The 26,877-nt window shown below is 35.8% G+C and overlaps 1 protein-coding gene and 1 long non-coding RNA gene across 2 annotated transcripts; one reads left to right on the forward strand and one right to left on the reverse strand.

The window, feature by feature from the left end:
- The first annotated feature begins 209 nt into the window (after positions 1 to 209).
- LOC118648258 lies at positions 210 to 10,710 on the forward strand. The gene is made up of 2 exons (XR_004965226.1): positions 210 to 442; positions 7,891 to 10,710. It is a non-coding gene; the product is annotated as an uncharacterized LOC118648258 (long non-coding RNA).
- A 5,882-nt stretch (positions 10,711 to 16,592) lies between these two features.
- LOC105839949 (profilin) lies at positions 16,593 to 26,550 on the reverse strand (the record flags this gene model as incomplete). Its single annotated transcript, XM_036294574.1, is given in 2 exon segments — positions 16,593 to 21,507; positions 26,281 to 26,550. A coding segment is annotated over 1 exon segment (270 nt), but the record flags the coding sequence as incomplete, so codon positions are not given.
- Positions 26,551 to 26,877: the final 327 nt, after the last annotated feature.

A 26,877-nucleotide genomic window follows, 5' to 3' on the forward strand; every position in this document is an offset into this window, starting at 1 on the left:
CAACGTAAACTTTGAGGAATTTTACTATACTTTTAACAAAATTTATTAAAGTTTACTAAAATTTTAATAAAATCAGACAAAGTTTTAGTAAATTTTGTTAGAAGTAGAGTAAAATTTACAAAATTTTGCCAAATTTTATTAAAATTTTAGTAAATTTTGTTAAAAGTATAGTAAAATTCTTCAAGGTTTACGTTGTTTCATAATTATCATGATTTTCAGGGTAATTTTTAAAAGAAAATTCTCTCCGTATATGCAGATTTCTAGATACTTGAATAATGGAAGTTGGTAAAATATTCTATATATATATATGTATATTTTATACATTCTATTTTTAGAAGTTTGTATCTTATCGTAATTTCGAATTTATTCTTTGCTGTTGCAGGAAGCGGTAGCAAAGATGGAAAGAGCAAGGATAATAATTCACCCTCTGGTCCTTATGCCGGTAAGTTGCTTATTTATTTCCTTATAACATATCAAATATTAGAATAATATTACGTTTAGAGATGCAGAAATTTTCACGATTTAAAACAAAACTGTTCGTAGAAAATAATAAAGAACCATTTATACTGAAATATGTATATTATAATACTTCCGAGTGTGTTTTGAAAAACGAGAATTTTTTAATTTATCTAGCAATTCTTTAGAGTCCTTTTTTTAAACAAGAAATCGGATATTTTTAATTTTAGTGTTGGGAAATTAAAGAATCGCAGCGACATGCGGCGTCGCGCGAGAAAATAAGTTGTCCGTCCGATTTATTTTGGTCGCGGATCCTCGCGGGCAATATTTCGACTGCTTCTTATTTGCTGACTCTATCTCTTCGGCAATGGAGTCCGATTCAAAAATAGCCGAGCAGTGTCAGTCCCCTGGAAATGAAATCCCTCGGTGTCACACAATCCGTTCACTCAGAGGAACAATGTAACGAACCGTCACGCTGCGAACTTGACACCGCGATCAATTTAATGAGGCTTAATATACGAACGCTTAATACGAACGCTCCTAGAGCATGCATGATATCGATTACTTTGGTGCTACTAACAGCATTATCCATCCATATAAAAAGTCGATGTATAGATTAAATACGTTTTATATTCGCTATTATTAACGATATTTTTTCTTTCCAATTAACAAAAATTACAGAATAAATTTGATTTGTTTAAATTTGATTTTTAATGTTAATTTTGATTTTAAATTTGATTTTTATTTGGCTAAAATAAGATATTGTATTTTATAGATATTGTGTAACTTTAATTTAATCGAAAATAGAAGCAATAGCAATGAACATTTAAGAATTGCCGGGTAATCGAAAATTACATAACACATATTACCGCGTTTAATATATATATTATCGTCATGTGTTTAACTCTTTATAGAAATCTTCATAACGAATTCTTTTTAAGGAGATTAAAAGGGATCCAACAGCACATATTTCACTTTGAATGGAATAAATTTATGCAATACGTCTTACGTGCTGTAATTGTAGCGGTGATAAAGTTACGTTAAATTCTTCAATTTTTAACTGTTCGACTGTTACGTAATAATGTATTCTGGAAAATTGTATTTAAAAACGGAAAAAACTATTGTCCTCTATTTTAGATTTAGTATTTTTCATTAAAATGCGATTGCGGATTACATCTCCTACAATACAAAATGTCGTCTCCTAGTCGCCCGAAAAAAGTCGTGGAAGTTCTACCCATTTCGTCGATATAATCGTACTGTCTGTTGTTTTATATTCCGTTCGTAACCGAATTTAGTGTGCATCGCGGCGTGGAATAACTATAGGATCATGGTGTGTGCTCCAAAATATCGCGGTCCTCTCTACGCGCTCGCTTCTCCGTCTCCTCCGTCGTGAATCTAACGCGTCTATTAATATTCGCCGGTTATTTTCGGAAACGAGTGCTTACCGAGTAGGAAGGCCTGCTTTTTAATGTGCATTATACCGTCCCCGCGCATCGAGGCATTCTTGGGGACGCGTGATCCACTCCCGCTGTGTCAACGTATCGCAAGCGATCGTTGCGACCTGAATTACGAGGAGATGCCGATGACTTTAACGACGTGGAAAATATTCTCTAAAAATATTTCAAACACTTGAAATCAATGACGCTAAGAAAATTAAATATAAGCTTGAATTATTAAAAATAATATAGTGCAACTCTTAAGACCATTGCACGTACATTTCCTTAACCGTAAGATTTCAACCAATTATTTTACTTACAATTAAATTAACCGACCGAATTAACCAATCGTATTGCTCAATTTCTTACAGCTACGATTAAGGAAATGTATGTGCAATGGCCTTTACGGAATTTAGTATTAATACTAAATTTTGGTAAGGGAATGGAACAAGTTAAAATGAATTTAGTTAATTTAACACTATTAATTTGTTGTATATTGCATATAATTCGGGACAGTTAAATAGGTGTAATATTTAAATTTTGAAATTATAATGAAATTTTGAGTGACAGAAACTCTATTTCTGTATTTAAGAAATCTCATATTTCGCTCGAATTAAGTAATATACCAATTAATATCAAATTGTTTTGAAATTCGACACCTTTTGAAAATTCAAAGAGTTTCCCAAATTTTTCTGCCCATTACTCTTGAACGGTGCATGAACGCGAGGATTTTCAAGTAAGAAAATATTAATAGCTTGACCGGCTTGGATCGCGTCCAATAATAGCAAGTCATTCTATATAACTGCGTTTAGGTCTACATACAAGGACTGGACCCTCGTATCGTAAAAATTGTATTATTAAGATTTTGGACATTGAAAAAAATAATTAATCATCAAAAATTAATAGAAAAACTTGAAATTAAAAATTGAGTTTGAATTTTAGGAACTTTTATTTCTTATTTTTATCTTACGGAGACCAATAATACCAAAATCAAATTCTATTAGAATAATCATCCTTTGCAAAAAACATTTGATATAACATTAAATACGTAGTTATATAAAAACAAATTTTATATATAATTATATATTATTATATATAAAATTTTGTCTCACGCTGGAAAAATTTCAGGACATTTTACAATGTTGTATGGCAATTTTTTATTATAAAATGTCTTTTGTTGTGCATATATTTCAAAAATTCCTGTCGCTTATAATGTTTAATAAGTTGTCCTAAGCTTATTATCACACATGGTAAAATCCATAGTGTATCTTTTGATAAAATATAACGAAAAATTGTTTCCATGTGAGTTCCACAGCGCTGTTTAGAAATTCATTAACGACGGTTTAATTACGACGATGATTTAATTCGACATTTCCAAAATTACTTTTTCACCGACTGAATCGAGATGAATCAAGAGCTTGTATTTTTTCTTCTCAAGCGTTGTGTGTGGTATAACACGAGTCCCGCAATTTTCTGAAACAAGAGTCTCCCTTGGAGACCGTCTCCCCCAACGTTTGAAAACTCGAGGCATCCACTTCTCAATCAGCTGATAGCTACATGAGAATGACTTGGTGAGTGGGTGAAGCGGCGGCGGTGGCGGCTTCGTCAGGAGTTTCACTACGGGGTTTAACGTACGCTAGAGTTCGATGTCCCTTCGAAGGAATCGACCACGAGCAGGGTAAACGGGAGAAAAGCCCAGAAAGCCGAGCAAGCATAGGGAATTACGCACGCACGACAAACGCTCTAGGGTACTGCGCGCGAAAGATCGGACACACCCAAGAGTTTGCGTCTCCGCGCCCTATAGGTACACGCTATCGGTATTGATCCGCACGCACCGGCTCTCCTCCGCGGCCCTCCAGGGCACCATCTTCCTTCCTTCCTTCCTTCCTTCCATCCCTCGACCGTTCATTGGCCTGCCGCACCGCTCCGACACGTCACTCTCTATTACTCTCTCCTCTCCGTCTCTCTGTTTCTCGACATGACCCTTCGCGACCTCGATCGCGGGTCAATCCCTATCTCAGCTTCCAGAATACTTGGGAAAAAAAAAACAGAAAAAGTTTGCACTAAGTTGGATCACAATAACGATTATCTGATCTATCACGGATAGTATGGCGACGTTCTATCTGAACTTTCGAAATACTGAAGCAGTTTATCGTTAGATCATAGAAACGTTTTGATTACTCCAATTGAGCATTAAACACATCTACCTGTGCATGTGTGATTATCAGTTCGAGATATAAAACTTTCATACAAGATAAAGTTGAAGATCGCATGAATTGTGCATGTCGTATTGAACAGATTATAAGTACAATCAAACCAATTATATTAAAAAGTCTGCAAAATTTATAATTAGAGAATTTAGTCTACCAAGAAAAATTAAAGAACTCTCATGAAACTTATGAAACTCTCTGTAAAATTGTTCCTTTTTGAAGATTTAATTTTTACTCTTTCGTAATTTTTTATATTTATGATATATTTTCTTATTATATTTCTTTCTTTCTTAGAGAAATATAAGAATAACAATCTTGCGCAAAATAAAATATTTGTAAATATTATTTTTCAAATTTCAAAGCTATATAAAAACTTAATTCTTTTCTTATAATTATCTTCTTGTAAAAAAAATAGAAATCAGATAATTAAATTTATTTTTACTTTGCATTGTTTTAATTTTGCCCGATAGAAAGTTAGACAATTCTCGGGAAATTTTTTATCGAGGTTTAAGTAAGCGATACAATTGTACTGTTTTGCTGCAGTTTACCGTCTACATGCGGGTATCGTAGAGATTCCATCGCGTTCACAAAATTAAACGTCGTTCGCATGTGAGCACGTTGAAAAATCAACGTGCTCCGTCAATTATGCGGTGGATGCGTGCACGAAATGCAAAACGCGCGCATGAGTGCACGTAGAAAGCGACCCCCATAACATGGTGTCTACTAATCGCTGCTACAGCTGGGAAAGTATTGATTCGTTGTCACACGTTGTGTGAGTAACATTTTGCCAAAAACAACACCAACATTAAAATTGCATATTTCTAACAATTTTCACGTCACAATTTAATAATATATTAGCATGAGGAAATAATGTATAAAGATTCAAAATGATGGCTTTTCATTTTCCAATTACAAGTACTATTAAATATTATACATGAAAAATAAAATTCTTATACAGAAATAAATTTTGCTTACATACGAATGGATTTAATAAAGTTATAAATTAAAATTAAATTTTATTTAAACCATAGAATTAATAATGTTATATTAAATTAATTTTTATTTTATAGACATCTTACTACATCGTTCTACTTTTCGCCGATAACTCGGGAACAAATAACCGCGAAGCCACTTTTGATTTAAACTTTTTGCCGCAATTTTCAACCTTTGAAATTAAAATATTAGAGTTGGGTAGTAACTAGTTAAAAAATAAAAACTAAAGTTGAAAAGTTAACTTCTAGCTTAACTTTAAATATCTAACTAGTTATTTTAAAAATATAACATAAACTTCAACTTTTAATGTAATTAAATTAACTTTGTAAGCTATTAACTTTAATTTAGTTTTTCAAAAGAATTAATTTTCCCAACTCCATAAAAGAATTAAGAAAATTTTTATCATTCACCAAAAATTCCAGGAACTCCCTCTCATCTAGATCTAAGCACAGATGTTACCTTGACACGCTATCGCGTCGCTCAAAGTCATGGTGAATCGAAGACGTTTGTGACGTCCTCGAGAGACTCTAAACGAGTTGTATGCACAATCTCGACCATACTGTCGACATGAGGAGTATGTACGTAACTGTAATCAGCGCATGAGTGTTCTGAGCGATTTACATCGGAACTTGTCGACGAGTCGCATTTCTTTAAATGCTTTCCATTTAGCAAACGAGCTGATACGATTTGATTCGCAGTGTCATTACTGCCTCTCGTTTGATTTGTATCGTTGCATGTCGATTCGCGAGTTATTATTATTTTGATGGGGGTATCGAAAAAGATGGAAAGAAGAAAGGAGATTTAGAAATTGCAAATTAATATTAAGCTAACGAAAAAAAAATTTCTTCTTTATTTATTCTATATTATAAACATTAGTCATTATAATACCTCTCAAACTGATAGTAGATCTATTGCACAAAAAATAAGAAACGTCTCTGTTCTTCCTCTGGCATAATTATGAAATTATATCTATATAAATAAAAATATAAATGTTTGTTTGTCATCTAAGATCTTCGTAAGTTTTTCACCGATTGCTTTGAAATTTTGAACACAATGTTGCATTCGAAAACGGGAGTGTTCTTATGGGGTTTGATTTTGGATATACCGGTGTTTAAAAAATGAATGCCATAATTTAAGTGTAAAAAATAGTTTTTCATTAATATTACTGAAATTTTGACACATTGAGACGGGGAGAGACCGGGAGAGACGGGGAGAGACCGGGAGAGACGGGGAGAGACCGGGAGAGACGGGGAGAGACCGGGAGAGATGGGGAGAGACCGGGAGAGACGGGGAGAGATCGGGAGAGACCGGGAGAGACCGGGAGAGACGAGTAGAGACGGGGAGAGACCGGGAGAGATCGGGAGAGACCGGGAGAGACGGGAGAGACCGGAGCAACGCGTGGCAGGGCATAACTAGTATACCTATAAAGCTAAAACGTTTTGTATTTGATAAATATATTCCATTTATGTCATTATATTAATTTAACTTATTTTTTTAAATTTAATCTAACTTATTTAATTTTAATGTAACTTTTAACTGAAATTAATTTTTTATTCTGCAATTTTTAACGTAACTGAATTCATTTTATAAGCCATTAGCTTTAATTTAATTAAAAATTTTTTTATCTTAGCCAATCTTGGTTTGAGATAATACTCAAAGTCAATACGATATCGTCGCAATGTCTGAAGACCACGTAACACCGTTTACGGCTTTCGTCTGATGGTTAACATGTTGGCAAATTGATTGTCAGCCGTGTAAAATCGTGTTTCCAACGGATCCGGCAACGGTAACGGAAACCGCAATGCAGCGCGGCAATGCACTTTCAAGTGAACATCGACTGTGTGATCTGCGGCTTGCGCGGACGCGATCGTTCGGAAACTATTGAGTGGTAAATTCACACTTGCTCGCCGCCTCTGATTTTGATTATTTCAATATACTTATCCATCAAGATTAATGTTCTTTTTTTTTCAAATTCCTAGAGTGCAATCCACTTGACGCTACAATTGAATCCTAAGCATTTTTTTAGATCGGTCAATTGCAACAAATATAAGAATGACAGAAAAGGATACTTGATTTAAATAAATAGTTAATTGAATATACTAATAACAAATTTTGATTTTTTAAATATTTATTTCAAACATTTTCTATAATTTAGTTATTTGTTTAAAATTAATATTATTAATTTTTTAATGAAATATGTTATCAGTACTTTTCAAATAACTATTTATTTGAATCAAGTACCATTTCCTGTTAGCGTGCTCTCTGTAAAGTAAATATTGTCTTCGAGTTCATGAAACATATCTGAAATCAAATAAGGAAGTTAAAACGACAGATAAAACATGTACTATGTACATGCGTCAATTGAGAAAGATAAATTGAACTTCTTATCTCCTACTCTTACAGGTACTCTATCGAGTAAAACAATTTCCTTGTAAAGTCGATACGCTTCCTTCCTCAATCAACAAATTCGTTTTTTTTTTTTTTTTTTTTTCGTAAGATAAATTTTATACCCTTGAACTATTCAGGTGTAGGATTGCTCTATATTTTCGATTATATTTGAAGACTTCTTTTATAATGAATGACCTTAGATAATTCAAACACTGAGTGCCTCTATAAATACGTAAATCTATATCACTTAAAAGAAGGAAAAGTGTGACGTGTGTGGCAGCTGCGGCTTTCATAAATCACGAGTATGATGACACCTGCGACACACTCGGCTTCTCGAGTAACGTCGCCGTTGGCGAGAAGTTGGCTGTAAATCTTGACATCCTGGACGGGTCGGTTTTCTGTTGCAGGATGCGCGGACGGTGGCGACGCGCCCAAGAAGAAAGGCTTCTTCAAGGGCTTTTGGAAGCGATCGCGCCACTATTCGCTGGAGAACCAATAGCCCAGGTGCGCGAGGGTGACGAGCCACCATCATCAGCGGTACAGGCAGACGCGGCAGCAGCAGCAACGGCAGCAACGGGGCATCGCGGCCACCACGACCCTCGCGAGCAACCCCTGCTGCTGTATCGTCCAGTAACCCCGATTTTACATCGACCGCGACCACATCCTCTCATCTCCTCGAACCGATCCGACGCATAGCGCAGAACACGTTCCAGCAATGTTGCAGCAACGTTTCCGCAATATATTGTTGAAATGTTACATTACATTCTGCGCTGCACGAGACGTCCCTTTGCACTCGCGACGGTGCACTTTCGCGTTCCTCTCGCATACGGAATTCGCGCGCGTTTTACCCTCATCCCTTTCTCCCCCTGATTTGACCGAGTACGTTTTACGTTAGCTTAAATCTTGCATCATTTGTGAAATAACATTTAAAACTTGAATAACATTCTATGTATGATTTGATAATCATTGGGAGCCTATATACACATATAAACTCATAAATACACGCAAGCATAAACTTGCGAAAGATTATTCTTTACATGTCTTGTATCATTGAAAAAAGAGAAAAAAAACGAACTCCAGATTTGTTGTATGTACATAGATTATAACGATGTAATTAATCCTCTTTTTTTTTTGTATTCACCTTTAATGGTATTAAAGCAAAATCTGCCCCTTTTGCTCCTTTCAGAACAAGGTCAGCCGGGATGATTTTTCAGGTCCGCCGCAACAGGGTGAGTCTTTGCGTGTTACTCGGTTTCCACTTACAATTTGACACACCTTCCTCCCAAAAAGCATCGAATATTTTGTATAATGATAAAACTCACTCGATTCGGTCGATAAATTTATCAACTTGACCATTAACCGACTTCCAAAGGAGAGGATTTCCCGGTGGTTTTCCATGCGAAAATTTCGGAGCTCCCGCGCAAAATAATGGACAACACCTTGTCCTACTTGTTGTCATTAATCAGCTCGGAGAATTTGCGCGGCGCCGGGGAATCCCGATTACTTTCGCGGGAGAATGTGTCACGGTCCGTAGCTGGAACGAGAGTCGTCTCGTATCGAAACGCTTTTTCACGCTGTCTTCGTCACGCCGTCTGCACCGGGTTCCCTCGCCACGTATTTTCGCGCGCCTAAAGAGATTCGCGAATTCCGTACGAACGTTTACGGCGTACGAACATGCCGACGGGCTTTTTTCGCCAATTGACGAATTTATCCTACTAAATTGCCTTTTACAACAATTACGTAATTAATTTCTAAGAAAAGTTGAAAGTTTTTAATAAACACACTAACATTTACCGTGGCGTATCCATTAGAACGCTAAGAGAAAGGTATTTTGTAAAACGCAAAGAATCCTTTTGATAACAGCCCCAACAACATATTTGTTTTCTTTTTTTGTAATATCTATGTTATACTCGCAAATACAAAATACTTGTCTCTCAATGAACATTCTCGACGACGACAGTGTTTCGAACACTTTCCTATCGTAAGCGGTCCTATCGTAAGATTCTTTTATCGCTGTTACGTGAAGTGCATTTCGTCGATTGGCGAGACCGCGTCGCTTTTACAATTCAAATCTTTCCAGCATCCTCTCCTTTTGTAATCGAGAAACGCACCCCCGCGTTTGTAGAGATAAAATGAGAAATAGAATAATAATAACAATAAACAATTAAATGCAGAGTATATATTTGAGTGTACTCGACTGCGCGCGTGTGTGTGTGTGTGTATGATAAGACGAGAACGAAAGCGTGTGAGTAAAAAGAGAGAAAGAGATAATATGGGCGCAAATGCGACGAAAAGAGGATATCATACCATTATTATTGATACGATTGTAAGTTCATAGAATCATTAACACGTTGTAATGTTATTATTATTATAATGGGACGATCACACGCGCGTGCGCGTATAGTATAGATACGTACGTACTGGCGTACACATACACATACCCACACTCTGACACGCGTTAATGCTAAGTGGAATAATATTATTGATTAACATTATTGCCAATAATATACGATTAACTTGCGGTTATAGCTGATAATGTAAACGAAGAGACAGGACCCGGACGATAACGATGATAACTACGATCCGTATGTATTTAATAGAATTTTTAAGTCAATGTGTCGCATTCATCCCCTCGGATATCCGACAAGGACGACCGCCGGCTGTAACGTCAATCGGTCGAATGCCAAAGATTCGGTCCCGTGGTGCGTCGAGCTGGAGAGAAACTGCCGTAGGAGGAGAGGAGAAAACCGTCGTTGAGCCAACCGTTCTATCTTCTCACGCGCGCGCATACATTTGTAAAATATATTTCCATTGATTTCATATTCTCGCCAATACAATTCGATTGCGACATTTGTATCGAAAAGGTGAACGAAAGGAGGAATTGGCGTTACTCCGTTCCCGGAAATTTGTGTTTACGATCAGATCGTGAGCGAAAGGTCTGCTTTTCTCTTGCAAACGATAAAATGATATCTGAATGTAGGAATAATTTTCAATGGGGAAAAAAGATGTCGGAGGCAAAAGGATATTCAACGTCGTGGAAAGTTTCACCGAACATCGCGCGGAGGATTATATTGCTTTCTGTCTCGGCTCATCTCGGTATGTTCGTCTCACTTTTTTGCGCGAAGGACCTCCTCAGGCGTATCTTCTTGCCTCTGACGTTCTCGATTACTCGTTAAATGTTAGAACAAATTGACAGACGCTTGAGAAATATAATTTATCTTACTAAACGTGTTCTATTTTATTATTTCTATGTGATCTCCAGGGTTCGCCGAACCGTTTTATTTACGTGAATTCTTGCTCACGATTTCTTCGCGAACGAACGGTCGTCGTTCTCGGGGTTCTCCTATTCGACAAAACTATACGTACGCCGTTCTTTATTTTCCGTTAATAAAAAATAGAAAAGAAGCGAAGAAATTCCGCGCGGTGTTTTCACGTGGACGAAATCTCGATCAGTCTCAGAATTTAGAATAACAACGGCGGCAGGCGCAACACGCGACAGGTTTCTCAATCGACAAAAGACAATGGGCATTTACAAAGCATCTGTCATGGCGCGGCACAAGCGTTACCTAACACTTTGTCGCTCGTCCGTCGACGTTACCAATAAGTCTCTTGAAAAGTAATCTAAATAAGCGTAACACTGTGGAGCGTTAAAGGGATAATCTCTTGTGAAAGGTAAAAGAAAAGAGACTTTCGAAGAATTTTTTTAGACATAAAAACCAGTTAATATTAATTTTTGCATACTTTTCTACTACTACTTTAATAATACTTTGCAAAGCATAATGACTTATGTATTTATGAACTTTCCTCTTATTCAAAAAACATCCGATAATATTCGCGGCTTGCTTTTTTGCCTATAAGTTCATCAAATCGTTAAATATTGACAAAATGCTCAGGGAATGTATTTTAAACACTTCAAACATGAAGAATGTTAAAATTAAAAAATGGACTTTTTTGACCTTTCGAATAAAAAGTACTCTCTTAATACTATTATTGTCGCGTCTCACAGATCAGATTAGGTCAACTTAAAGTTGAGGCAATGATGAACAAATATACTTCGTAATCCAAGAAGCAGGACTGAAAGTAGAACTAATCGATTTCTAATGAAAGTTGGGTAAATCCTATTCGCTAATTCAAAGTATTCTAATAAATGTTAACAAAAATATGTGATAGTAAGTTTATATTATGATATGCTGAAGGACATATATCTTAATTTTTCACAAGTTTTTTAACCTTCTCAAGACGGAGATTTCTGATAATACTGAAGTATATAAAATTTATGATCTTCTAAAGTTTGAAATTATTCTTTTCAATTTTCAGAATTAAAAAAATTTCAACATTTAAAACCGCAATGTTTTTAAATTTTGATTTTAGACTCAAGGTAAGCATCGCCAAAAAGCTCCAAAGCTAAAGTTTCATAAAAATCGATCAAGTAGTTTAGAAAATAAAAGAGAACGACCCAGATATGTCACCCGTTTTAAAAGGGTTAAATATATCTTCAGCATTTTAGCTATCGCTTTCAGAAATTGCAAAATTTTAGACGAAATTTATAGACTTATTTCATTCTTGAATCTTTCTAGTGTTAACTATCTCTAATTTGTCCACGTGCCGAGATTTCATCGGCAAACTAAGAGACAGTTCGGCATCATTAATGTGACGTGCCATACATTAATAAGACCATCTTGGAGAACACGTCGCGTGCATTTCCCCGTCATTCGTAGGAGATCCGGTGTCATCTGCGAGACGCTGTTTAACGAGCGGCCATATATTGAGGTCACAACTAAAGAGGCTTCTAGATACTCAATATTATTGTACGATATTTGATATATTATTGATTAAAATTATATTGAGGATTGCAATATATTGTACTTTTAATTGGCACAATATATCGCAAACTCTTTACGTAGTTTTACAGATCAATAATATTCTACAATATCAAATATTGTGCAATAATATTGAATGTCTAGGTTTAATAATCAACAAGATCATATTCGCGATTGATTCTCGAGAAAATGAGAGACTGTTAGTTCGACACAGTTGCCAGGGAATGTAATCTGCGAATGACAAAAAATGCAGCTACTGGTCATAAGTACTGCATTATCCTTAAAAATATAATTTTATTGAAAACACGCAAGTACATTAATTCTTCATTTTTTCCCTTAAAATATTTTTACAGGGGAAAAAGCGTAAGATAAAATATTAAAATAAAATTACTTAATATTTACGTGTTTTTCTCTCTTAATAACTTTCCTATTTTTATAGGTGATGCAATACTTTTGATCTGAAGTTGCATAAATGATTTTCCATACGAGATGCACCTTTGCTTTCGAATTCGCGAGATAATTCACGAATTACAAGACAAACACGCTTTGCACCGGAAGATCGCTATTTTACAATCTTCTCGATAGACAAGCGCGAATTCATTGCGTAATCCCAAAATATCGCGAGGCCGATATTCACGGCGCCAAGGAACTCGTGCGTGCGAGTCGCAGGTCGCAGTCTTCGCCGATGCGACTGACGAAAGCCCGCCGGATAACAAGCGAATTACAATGCGATGACTAATGTCACCGTTGCGACATGGCGAAATAGCAGTTTCGCCTTCGTTTAGAAAGAGAGAGACAGACTCTCGCGCCAAGCGGTCGTTCGTCACGACGGTCGTCATCCTCGTCGCTATTTCATGTCACGTCACGTCACGATGGCGAACCGAGTCCGGAAACCGTCGACCGTCGTTTCAACGAAGAACCTACAGCTTTCTACAGGCAGTGGAATCGACGAGCGGAATTTTCACGCGGACACGAAGAGAGACACGAGACGGAGAGCCGGCCGTTACGTCTTCGGTTAAGATTTCTCTCTCTCTCTCTCTCAAAAGAGAGAGGAGAAAAGTAAAAAAAGAAATCAGGCTTGAAGTAATAGAGAAGTAGTAGCTAAGCACCAAACCGTATGCCTTATACGAGGATCCGCCGCGCTGAGACCATTTCGAAGGTAATTTCCCCATCAAATGTCGATATCGATCATGAAAACGTCTTGATCGGAAAAAAATATATTACACGTACATCGATATTTATATATAAAAAATCCTATTTAATAAGTATAAATCATAATTTAAATTGAAACCACGGAAAGTAAGGTTTTCGCTGCAAAGTTACAACTGCTTATATTGAAAAAAAGCTGTCAACTTGATTGAATTTCTCTTCGATTGTTCTTTCAAACAGTTCTTTTATCAATTAATAAATAGTAAAACTTGAGTGAGGAAAACAGTCAAGAGATCGATATCTTGTTCAATGCGAACTGCGATACATACCTGAAAAGCGTGCAACATGTACGGTTCTCAGTACATATTTTCCTCCGAAATGTTGATGTGGTGTCGGAACGAAAATCGTAAGATACATATTTCACGTGTTACAAACGTGTTATCTGACCATTTTAACACACAACCGATGCCAGAGGACGCTGAAATGTTTCGACAATCCTCGACGAATGTCGCAAAATAGAGGAAAGACGCTTGTTTTAAATAAAAATCCCTGGATAATCTAATATTTAACTCTGATTTGGATTCTTTATCTTTTTCTAATTCTTTAAAAATTGTCCCATAACTGAAATAACTTAATAATTTGATTTATGTAAAATTTTTTGTAAAATGTTTCATTTACTTTTATTTTTTAATTATATTACGCAAGCATTTCCAAAACAATTATTTAATTTCAATATAATTAAATTTTGTTATACTTTTTTGTTTTAGAGCTTGTTATTCCAACTTCTTGGTAAACTTATCTATTAAATAAGTGTGTCAAGATCGTTAATAATTAAAAAGGATTTATTTGTTGTCTGATCTTTGGTTCTTAAGTCTATAATAGAGAAAAATTTATAATAAGAAAAATTTTTTAAGTTATACCATTTGATAATCCGTAGATTTTTATTTAAAATAAGTATCTTTTTTTCCACTGCGTCATCAGTAAGAAGAAGAAATTATATATCTCGCGGAAAATTGCACCGAGATGCAATTGCACAATTATACAAATTGCACATGTACACAATACAGCTTGGGGAGACCTTCGCGCGTCCTCGTTATGTTATATAAATTTTGAGATTCGGCACGTACGTTCGCAAAACACACACACATACACATACATACACACACGTGTTCATATAAAATTTATATATATATATATATATATATATATATATATATATATATATATATATATTGTATCATACGTGCTCTCGTAATTTGTCTCGCCTATTTAGATTACGGTGTAACTCTGTGTAAAATTAAATACATATGGCGCACACACATCTATCGCTACGATATTGTTCAACTATGATGTTACGGTCAATGTGTTCGATCGGGCGCTCTCCCTCGCTGGCGTCGAACCGTCAAAAATCAAATTCCGTCAATAAGAAGGGGATACTCGCGTTTTCGAGGAAACGCGTTATGCCAAAAGTTCCAATTCTACGAGAAACACTCGATAATATGTAAGAAACGTTCCATCACTGTTCCATTTTACAATTTTGCGGTTAAAATGGAACGCTTTATAGATTTTATTAAAAAAGTCACTTTTTAAAAATAAAACATTATTCTACAATTCAAAATGACGAGTGCAAAGCGATCAAATGGATCGATCGACGAAGCGTGAATTTCACAAATTATAGATGTAAGAGAAAAAAGACTAAGAGGAAAAAATTCAAATTCGGATAAACGAACAGATAGAAGAGTGATGAATGAACGCGCTGTATATTGTTCGTAAAACTGATATCGTCGAGAAACTAGTACAAAATCGATAGCTTTACTATATCAAGAGGATACACGACACGAAAAATTTCGGATGTACCGATTCCGGTGAGATCGAGCGCCCGGTGCGTCAACGCCAGTACCGACAAATACTGCCCCCCAATAAATTTGTAAGCCAAAGTTATTGGAATTGTCCTATCTTCCGTAAAAGGAAAAGGATATAGAAATATATCGACATTTTTAGATTAATCACATGTGTATTCATTTGCACCCGATTCGACGAATCGGGGTTGTTGCCAATAAATTTATTACGACCGGATTTATATTTTCTCTTGATGTTTCGCATTTATATCTTGATTATTCATAATCGATTATTTATCAGTATACTAAAAAAATTATTTAATTAGTTGCAAAATTAATGTTGCAATAACCAACGAAAAATCGCATACAAAACGGAATCAGCATTTGTCAAAATATAACCCCTATCTCAATATTTTTTTTCCATTTGAAAACTATTAAACCCCCGATGTTCTTCGAAACATAATACTTTATAGTTTCTATAGTTTCTATATATATAAGAGAACCATACGACTGCAAGAAAATTTCATATAAATTTTTAATTGGCATTGAATTAGAAGAGTTTTTAATAGAAATAGAATATCTTCTGTTATCGATTAATAAAATTCAATTACTAATAATAATAAAAGTTAATAATAAAAGCTTACAAACATATTCTGTGTTAAAAGTTGATGAATAAAAATATATCCTGAATCAAATTCATTCTGACCGATATTCATGGCTATTTGCATATAGTAACGGTGCCAAAAAGGGAGGAAATGATATAGCGATGATTTAGCTATGACCTTTTGGTAAACCGCTGTTTCGCGCGGAAATGCGGCAATCTTTCGCGGAAATATTTACCGCAGTTTCCCGTCGAAGAATAGATCTATATCTTTAAAAAGTTGAGAATACTTAATTGTTCCTGCCCAACGCGTTTTTTAAGATATTCTTGAAATGCTATATTTCTTATTATCTTAATAAATATACAACCTCGTCGAATACCATAGTTTTTATTTTATTAGCAATTGTAAAAAATATTTTACGTATGCGTTTTATCGCTTCAAAAACTTTAATGTTTTTTTTTCTTTAAAGAAGAAATTGAAATGTATATACCTACCTTGGATGCGTTTAAATTCGTTGAAAATACCGTCGCGTTCACTTTTCGCATTGATTTCATTAGTAACGCTGGAGCGTTCGCATTAAACACCAAACGGCTTAAAGTTTCTTTTTTTTACATCACTTTATATAAATTTATTACTCTCTCAAACACAATTTGTTCGATTGTGTGTCTCCCGTCGTTGTCGTTGACGAATATGCGAAGGATTTAAAAGGAAGTATATGTATTTCAGCTTTACAAAAATTACATCTAATTGTCCGGCGCGTATGTGCTCGTTGCCCTCACGTCAAGTCTCTTTTTTTCTATTTTATCCCGTTTATATGTATTTCTCTTCCTGCGCCTCCCTTTCCGCAATCCGATCGACGTCCTTTCCTCTCGTCAGATAACACATCAAATCTCGGCTTCAAGGCGGAAAGAGATGTGTTCTCCTCATTTACTTGTATACTAAAATAAAATTGTTTTACAGAATTTTTGTAGAGATTGAATTTATGTTTTAATTTTTTTTGCTTCTTAAACTCTCAAGGTATCTTGTGATTTATTGTGTGTTTAAACGTAAAAATTTTATAAAGCCAATTTGGAGAATTTTGTACTCCGTAGTATCGATAATTCCATCGGTTTATCATGTCTTTTTCGAAAAAATTTGAAATGAAAGGCAAGTGTATTAACAAAACACGGAAATAACAAGAAAAAAGATATGTAATTATATTTTTGTGTCACGTGTTCATTTTGCTAAAATGATAATTTACATTAGCCCGCTGTTCAGTAAAGATAAAATGCCATTTTTATCTCTTTCTAATTTTTACTCTAAAAGGGGACAACGAATAAATTGAAACCGATATCGGTAGCTGAGAAGAAAGGAACGTGTATATAACGTCCCCTGAATGTACAAAGAGGCAAATAGAAATGGAGTCGCGGAAGAGCAAGACTGATATCGATGTGCCTGGACAAGCGTCTAGAAGTCATTTAGCCTTCTCTCCTTTTTCTCTTTTTTATTACAATTATTATTTCAATATTTATTCCTTCCTTTGTTATCAATAAAAATCGTTACATAGTAGTTTGGGCCGCTGCTTGGCGTCAGACGAATCGACAAGCATCCAATTATAGTAGTAATAGTAGCAGTAGTAATAGTAGCAGTAGTAATAGTAGAGTAGTAATAATTGGTAGCGGTGTGTATGTGTGTATGTATAACCTGTCTTGAATGTGTGTGTATGTGTGTGTACACATACGTGTGTACGCGTATTCGTGGTTCCTTCATTCATCGGTAAATATGCGCGCGCAACCGACGCGGAAATTTCAGATATACACAAGCAGGAATTCGCAGGTACACCATATCGCCACGCTCATCCTCATTTTACACGTTCTCGTTAAAGAGAGTAAGAAAAAAAAGTTCTGTTCTCCCTTCTCCTTTGCTCCTCCTCTTCCTCTTCCTTTCCGTCGGAAATGAGGTCTCGTGCGATTTCGATCGATTAAAATGTCTGGGTGCATGTCGAGCGTACATCGCGAGTTTCACACTGCGCCATTCGCCCAGCGGCCGGAAACCGATCTAAAAGGATGCGGAGGCAGGACACGAGTCCGAGAAAGATAAGATGACGCGACCACGCGCGAGGCCGTCGTCAAGCGGGCGAATGAATGAATATAACGGGGGCAACAAGCGAATAAAAACATTGATTAAAACCGATTAGATGATCCCGGCGAAAACGACTACACCATAGTACCACGTGCCAAATCATTATCTAATCCCGAGATAAAAATCGGAATCGTCCTAATTAATTTTCATCATGCACTCTCCTCCGTCGACGCCAGCGAAGAAGTCGCCTCTTTCGCCCATCCCACCCCTCTCTCTCTCTCGCCATTATAAGAAACAGGATGGTCTTGTAAGTATATCAAACTGTATCAGAATTTAATATATTTTTTATATTAATATTTAATATAAAACAGTGAGATATCTAATAATCGCGAAACATTAAGTATTAATTAACATTTCAGCATTCTCGTACAACGCATGTATCGAAACCAGGCCGCCATTTCTACACAAATATATATATAGACTAATTGAGAGAAAAGGATTTATATCTCTTCACTCACTTATTACGCTGTGCTGCCTTTCCGCTCGAACGTCTCGCGAATTGGTATTAGGCTCGTTCGATGGACCCCCTCGAGAAATCCCGCTATCGATATACCTGCGAATGCATCTGCCGTGTAAAACTCCTTTATTCTCGCATGCACTTATAACGAGGCAATACGTGTGTATGTATGCGTGTGATGTGTCTGTGTGTGTATGTGTGTGTGTGTGAGATGCGTATATGTGTTTTTTTATATATACGCTGATGTGAATGTGTTTTTCTTTTTTTCATATCTCTCTCTTTCTCTCTAACGCTCTCTCTTTCACTCACACATACATTCTCTCTTCCCCTTTCTTTCTCTCTCACCGTCTTGTCGATAAAAATCTCAGCAGTTTATGACACATCGTTCGCCATTTTGTTTTATTCTTCTTACACATAGCAATAATAAAGACAGTAAATAGCTAAAAGGACCGTATCGATTCTTGGGGGGAATGGGGGAGGCGGCCAGGATTGCGGCCAATCCATGCCGTATCACCCGCTGCCGCATGCTCGCCCGCATTGTCATCGTTATCATCATTTATTGTTATCGCCGCCCGCTATCGTTATCGCCATCATCATACCTCCGCTCTCGCTACCGTGTTACATCCTCTTTCTCCCTCTCACACATACGCACACGCATGTGTACATCTTCTGTTTGCACCTTTCTCCATCCAACTTTTTTTTCGTCTACATTTTCCTACATTTTTCTCTTTGTCTTCTCGTTATCTCGCTGTCATTTTCAAAATTCGTTCTATCGATTGTCTATCTTTCTCTCACGTTCACTCACACGCTCTATTCGCTCTCTTTCTTTCTCCCTCTACTTTGCGCGCACACGTTCACCCTTTCGCGTACCCTACGAAAAAGATGGTAAATCTAACACACAGTAGTTTATTATTATTTGTTATCATTTTACTTCTTTCTTTTATATTTAATTCATACGTGTGTCCGTATCGTTTATGCGAAATGCCATGAAAATGGTTTACAAAACTTTGCATTGTTCTCTCTCTCTCTCTCTCTCTCACTCTCTCTCTCTCTCTCTCTCTCTCTCTCTCTCTCTCTCTCTCTCTCTCTCTCCTCTCTCACACCATTTTTCACACTTTCTCTCTTTCACTCCTTCTTCATCTCTTCCTCTTACTGATATTTGTCGATCGATCATTGATGCGTCTTTCTTCGTGCACGCGTAAAGCTAGTGCGTGAACGAAACATGTGTATACTTCGAGTGTGTTAAACACATGATACGAGATGAGATCGATCGCTTCCGCATACATCAAATTATTATTATACAGTATATCCTTCAAACGAAGCAATCTCCGAAGATCTCCGATTCAAGTCTGAGGACCAGCTCCTCACGGAAGCGACCGGTGCTCCTCCTTATCCGGAAAAAGAAAGCCAAATGCGTTAACGCAAGAAGTGGAGGATGATGCAACGTTGCACGACGAATCGCAACGCACGTCACGATCCATTGCGATTCGCATCTTTTTGATGGTAAAGGCACGATCAGATTCCAAACTCCGTTTCGCGAATCTCACGACCATTATTGGATCTGCGTAGTCAGCGAGGTCGTCGCGCGAAGAATCGTCATGCGTGTAAAGCTTTGTCCATGCCAACATAGAGCAACATTTATGTTTCTTTTGCCCGTTTCCGTAAGAGTACCAGTATGTTCTTCATTATTGCCAGGAATAGAAATACAAGTTCTCTGTTTCCATGTGTTTCTATAATATTTCGAGACTATTAAACGTTTCCTCTTAAAACGTTTTTCAGAGTAAAATTTTTTAAGGGTTTTTTAATGTTCCTTCAGTAGCTGAAACAGGTAAATTGTGCTTCTTGGCGACAATGAGGAACATCGACAAACAAATGTTGCTCTATGTTGCTTCGATAGTAGTTTCAGGTGACACAAGTCGCTTGTCTCTTTTGTGGATGTAACTTTATAATCCGTCGTGCTTTTTTGCGCTCTCGCGCATTCTTGCTCTTTCGGTCAAAGACCGGTACGTGCGTACGCAAGCGCGTCACTCGCGAGCCCTGCAACGTCCATCGGATCCACGACATCGATGACGTCCCGTGACGTGTGTCGCCAGTTAGACACACGATAGTGGTGGTGGTGGTGGTGAAGGTGATGGTGGTGGTGGTGGTGGTGACGGTGGTGGTAGCGGTGGCGGCAACGGTCGATCGTCGATGCCGCTATCGATCCTCGTCGTCCCTTTTCGCGACGACGACGCGTCGGCGTCTCGGATACGATCTCGCATCTTACACGCGCATCACAGCCGTCGAGACAACTCGCGTTGTCCGCGCGATTGTTCGGGGAACGAGGACAGGTGGCGGGAGGGGAAAGCAGATAGAGAGCAGATGTGGTAATGTAACATCGGTATCCGTGTTATCGGTATCGATGTTATCAATAAGACGCCAAAGTTTCCCCAACGATCTTTGACGCTCGCGCCGCGCGTTACCAGGGTACAACGCAACGACAGCGGAACACGAGAGAGGACACGCGTACCTACGAGACTCACACGTAGATGCTTAAGTACGTATACGTGTATGACCGAAAAGTAAAAAGGAGGAAGAGGAGGAGAAGGAGCGAGGGTTCCGCGTAAGCGTGTTACACGAACGGCAATAATGGAAAACGAGAGAAAAAGGGATGGTGGCAGGGAGGGAAGGGAAAGGATGCGTCGTTGTTTACGTATAGTGAGTGCGTTTACTCGGCATGATCTCGCGCGTGCCTTCCTACCCGTTCTCCATGTCGCGTCAAAGAAACGAAGATCAAGGAGGAGAAAATGATGACTGGAGCAGTAATGATAGTCGCTGTTCTCGGCTATGTATTGTTGCTGTTGTTATTGTTGTTACATCGTTGCTGCTGCTGCTGCTACTGTTGCTGCATCTTCCATCGTAGATTGCGCGGCAGGGCGTGCGGCAGTTCCGGGGCAACTCGTGCGGCATGGCGCATGTTCCATTCGCTGTTCATTAAAATAATCGATCGTATCGTTTATTATTAATATTAGATATTTGTGTTGGGTCCCAGAGGTTACTGTAACAGAAAGCAAGGTTGAGGTGCAGGTTAGTCGGCTGCCGAGACGTCCATTAAGGGAACCCTAAAGTGACAGAATTATTGACATTGTAAGGTACAAAATTTTCTAAATTGATTTTACAGAATTGAAAACTTTTTTACATGTGTAAAGTAAATCACGGGATACTCAATTTAAACTTAAGAATGAAAAAGAAATATTTTCTTTAAGTAAAACAGTTTTTAATTAAAAAATTACCAACGTATAATAATTTTTTAGTATTTTTTCTTTTTTTTAAGCTCGAGTTGAATACTGTGATTTAGTCTTGTATGTACTTTACACATATAAAAGTTTTCAACTTTATAAAGATAATTAAATCAAAAAATTTTATACTTTGTAATGTCGATAATTCCATCATTTTAGGATCCCTCTCGTTTCCGCATCCGTTTTTAGCATACAATAGTAAAGTTATAAGACATGGAAAAGAAAAAATTTTGCGCTAATTTAATTTAATTCGCAGAAAAAAACCATAATTTTTTTTTAATGGAAGAGAACTTGTGTAGCTATGTAGCTACAATTCAATTTAAAACCACCTAAAGGCATTTGTGATTCTGCAAATGTCAAAGATTTCCTTTCATAATTTTACAATTATTATTTATGATCTTAACATTTTTTCCAATTCTATCACAACGTTCATAATTATATGATACTTAAAATTAGAAACTATACTAAAATTTTATATTCTATATAGATAATTTTCTATATAGATAATACAATTATATATTATAACAAAATGCCAATAAAAATAATAAAAATCCACAAAATATAAAAATGTCAATAAAAACTAATTTAAACCATGAAATCGCACAATAACAAACGCAATAAAATGCGAGAACACTTTATTATTTCTGAGTTTATTTTATTTGTGAAAATAACCTCTTTTGTACTAATATTTAACTTCGAAATGACCATGATAAATTTTCTGCTTCAATCCTCTGGTATAGAATTTAAACAAACAAAAAAGTAAAAAAATAAGATCAAAATTTTTAAATCCTTCATAAAGTTGTTTCTATTTGTATATTTTATTTATATTTTAGAAATATTAAAATAATTTTATTTTTTAATTGATTCACATTTAATTTTTAATAATGAATTTTTTAAATATGTCGCATGTTGTAGCATAGTTGAGATATTACTTTGTTAACAATTTAAATATAATATTTATCAAAATTGTAATGTGATAAAATGGTTTAAAAGCCAGTATCATACTCAATGTGAAGTATAATTCCTCTTTCTTGAATTAAAGAAAGTATTTTTGTTAAATCATTCGTATTAAAAAATGCATAGAAGTAAACATTAAGGAGTAATAAAATTGATCAAACGTGATAATCACAGATGTAATCTAACTATACGAAAATAATAAGTTTCGAAACTTCTGGTTTCTTCCACTTTTGTAATATGCAATTAAAAATTATATCCACGTAGAAAAAAGATTCGCTGTTACAGCAAAATCACAATTGTTACTACACATTTCTCAATGTAAAAATTGTGCTATCATCATCAATTATTTGATGGTTGCGCAACGAAAAATACAAATTATGTTGAAAAAAGCAAACTTTTATCAAATATTTATAGAAACATGGATTTGCTTCTGAAGCAAATATAATGCTGCTGTCAAAGCAAAACAATATGCTATTGTAACAAAAGCTTACAGAGAGAGCATACAATTATTTTCAACAAATAAAACTTGTATTCTCAATGTTTTTACTCTTTGCACAGAAAAGTAACACATTTGCAAACTATGTTCTCCACAATCAGATCATTTTCTCCGTACATGAATTATTATTTTAAAAAATTCACATATTATTATTTTTTGGATTGACAGCGAAAAATGTTATTTTTACTTTGTACAAGTATAAATAACTTTTTGTACAAGTAATCTTTTTCAACAGTTGCCAAAAACAGATATGCGAAGTGCGCGGACTGGAACGTGAGACATCGAAAAATTATCCATGAAAATGTGCAAAGAGGCGACGTCTTGTCTCGATTGTTCATAGAAAAAATGTTTATCATCACCGCCACCTAGAGACCGATGCGAGTGCGTAAGTGACGTGATTAGTCATCGACGCAAGCTGATATCAAGTTAAAACGCTCGCCGAGAATTATCCATCTGTGAGTCACGCGGAATCTGCGTATCGCATCGCATCGCGTCGCATTGCGTCGCCTAAAAACCGAGTACCAAACTCTTTGTCATGTCAGCGAAATCATTCAAATTCCCTCGATCCGGAGGATAACTTATGATAACGTCAATGACGCGAGATAACGATGGTTTTTAAAAACATATTAAACGCTGAAAATGTAAACTGACTATCGCTATAATTATTCCCTTATTTTGTATATAAAGTATTAAGTATTAATTTAATTGTAAACATTATGAAAAAAGTCACAAGTTTACGCGAGATATTAAAATTTTATAAATATATCTTACTTTAATGCACATATTGGATAAAAAATTTACATATTGGAAATTGCATTTTTTAAGTGTATCTTAATACTTTTATGCAGAACTGGAGAAATCATATGGCTTCTATTAAAAAAGATAATGAAATCATCATATCTTCACAACCAAGGATATAGTATTCCTCAAAACCATAAAATGTAACCCTCAATTATTTTTTACTATTTAGAATAACAAAGATATTTAAATTAGTTGTGACATCTGCATAAAGTGACTAATAATTTATATCTTAAATTTGTTTTTAAATTACATTAACAAAACGTTGGAGTGAGGCTTGAAAACGACAGCTTAATTAATTCGAGTTTCTGTTACATAAAATTTGTCTGTAACGCGAACGACAGAACTGTTTTATAGTGCCGCAATACTAATTCGCGACTGATCCGACCGATTACGTTTCACTGTTCGTTCTCTAGGTATACTGTTTTCTTCATCGCGTAATGCTTCATATCGTACTTTGATTGTCGGGGCGCGATATACTCGCTGGCGGTGTACACACGCGATCACTGCACGCTTGCATTTACGCACATGACCGCAACTTGTAATTCGAGTTTGCGATACAACATTACTGGCGTGAGTGACAATATCTGTGATGATAAAGCGATTGCTTATGCGACCACACGAACATGTTGAATCTCTTGTCGCGAGGAAACCTAACTAAAGTTAAAATTGGTTTTACACTGTTATATTTTTTCCTTTCTTGAAGGCTCGTCAGATTTCAGGTTTACAATTTGATTACAACAAATATAACATAAATATTCTGAGAAAACAAAGTACTTACTCGGACTTTGTAAAAAGATTTCTTAAGAGTTCTCTGATTTTTTAGAGAATTTTATTGTGTATTCAAACTTTTAGATAACACATATTAAAGTATGGAAACACACATTTAAAATAAATTTATTGTTATCTTTCTCTGTTTTTTCTTGTATGACCGGGAAAAAATTAAGAATGATGATTACTTACGATATATCTTTATTATAATTAATATTGATATAAAAATAAGAATTTCATTCTTAATTAATATATACTTAGCCATACTCTGAGACCGTTTAATAAATTATTTAAAAAATTGTAACAGACAAAAATGTAAACAAAATAAATTTTCCTAGTAGATTGATGATAATATTTGACACTGAGGAATATAGCTACATCAAACTCATTTTACTAATCTCACTAAACTCAGAATTCTGCCATTTTTATACTAAAACTTTCAAAATTGACAAAAATTAACATATTTTATCTTGAGAACTGGAATATATCATTTGATCGATCTCTTCCTGCCAAACCTGTGTTTGCATTTTTCTAGACTGCTGTCGATTGCAATTTATGCGAATTATTGGAACGCAAGCAAACATGAATACTCAAACCAACGACCCAACTAAAGGGAGAACATTTTTTCCAATTGTAGAAACAGTTTGTGACGGGCGTGTGCGAAAACGCACATCGGTATAATAGAGGCATGTGCGAATGTCCGCGGGATGAGTATTGAGTGACAAGCCGATAATGATAAGCCCGTAGCGATGTGGAAGGGAAGCCTGCCGGTTAAATCGAAGCGACCGTGCGAGGGGAGTCATGAATAAACGTCGCGTTAATTGTCCGACACGTCCCACAGGTAGCGATGGGCCTAAGACACATTAGATCACTTAGATTTGATCATATGAAAATTTAGAATAGTGTCAAATATATCCTTAATTATATATATATATATATATATATATATATATATATATATATATATATAAAAGAATCGTTTCTTCGGATTTTTCAGAAATTTTATTCAAAATTCTAGAAAAGATTAGAGAATTCTGTAAGCTTTGAAATAAATTTATTTTATTATGTCTTTTTTCATAACAATTTATATAACATTGTCTTATCAATTTACTAACACACTCGTGATATTTTTTAATTGTCTAAATTATTTTATTAATATTTTTTTAATTTTGGCTCGCGAAGATCGTTTCACGTGTTTGCGAAATTAATAAAATTTTACCGCATGTCGTAAAAAGGATGAGACCGGAAGTTTTCGTTCGTGAATGGAGAAAAGGATTTCTAGAGGCAAATTTAAAGGAGACGGATTAACTTCTTCGTTGCCTTCACGAAAGTTGCAGTCCCTTTGCGCATAAAATATACGAAAATAAATATTCTCCAAGAAAAAAAAAATAGCGAAGAATTTTCTAACTGATAACATAAATTTTACTTTAAAATTGTCTCGGCGGTTTTTGTGACGAAGCTCTTTTATGTTATTTACAACGATTATTTCGGATGAAAGCTGTCATCATACCTAATAGCCGCAGGACACGAGGTATTCGCCCAGTTTTTCAACGACAGATGCGGCTTGCTGTGGCTGTATGGGGTCCTCGTACAGGGAAACAACTACGGCTTGCGTCGTCTTCATGCAATGAACGCCGACTTTGCCGAGTTTTGCCCTTATCACACGGTCCGTGCCCGACAGGTAGATGTACCTATTACCGGCTAAGGTAACCCCCGACGACGTCAGGATGTCTTGCTCTTCGAAACTCTGCACTAATTTCGCGAGCTCTTCTTTACTTACCTAGAAATAAAAATAAATTCCTTATTAGGATACACAGTGACTGCACGATGTCACACTTAAGCTAAATGTCTTTGGTGTATGTGTATTCCGGAGTTGCATGAAAAAGCCACGGTTTTTTTTATCGTAAAAGTTTATTCTGTGCTAATTGTCCGTGTTAATCGACTCTTTATTAAAGAATTTGTTCGTAAGAAAAGAGAATCAGAAGTATCCTATGTGAAAAAAATTACTCTCATTTGTATAGATGGAGATATAATATGATAAGGAAGATATTTATCTTTTAAGAAACTTCTTTCGTTCAAGCATAAATTTCTTGGAAACCAAACGACA

This window comes from Monomorium pharaonis, unplaced genomic scaffold (genome assembly GCF_013373865.1).
Source record: "Monomorium pharaonis isolate MP-MQ-018 unplaced genomic scaffold, ASM1337386v2 scaffold_328, whole genome shotgun sequence".
In the NCBI taxonomy this organism is placed as follows: domain Eukaryota; kingdom Metazoa; phylum Arthropoda; class Insecta; order Hymenoptera; family Formicidae; genus Monomorium; species Monomorium pharaonis.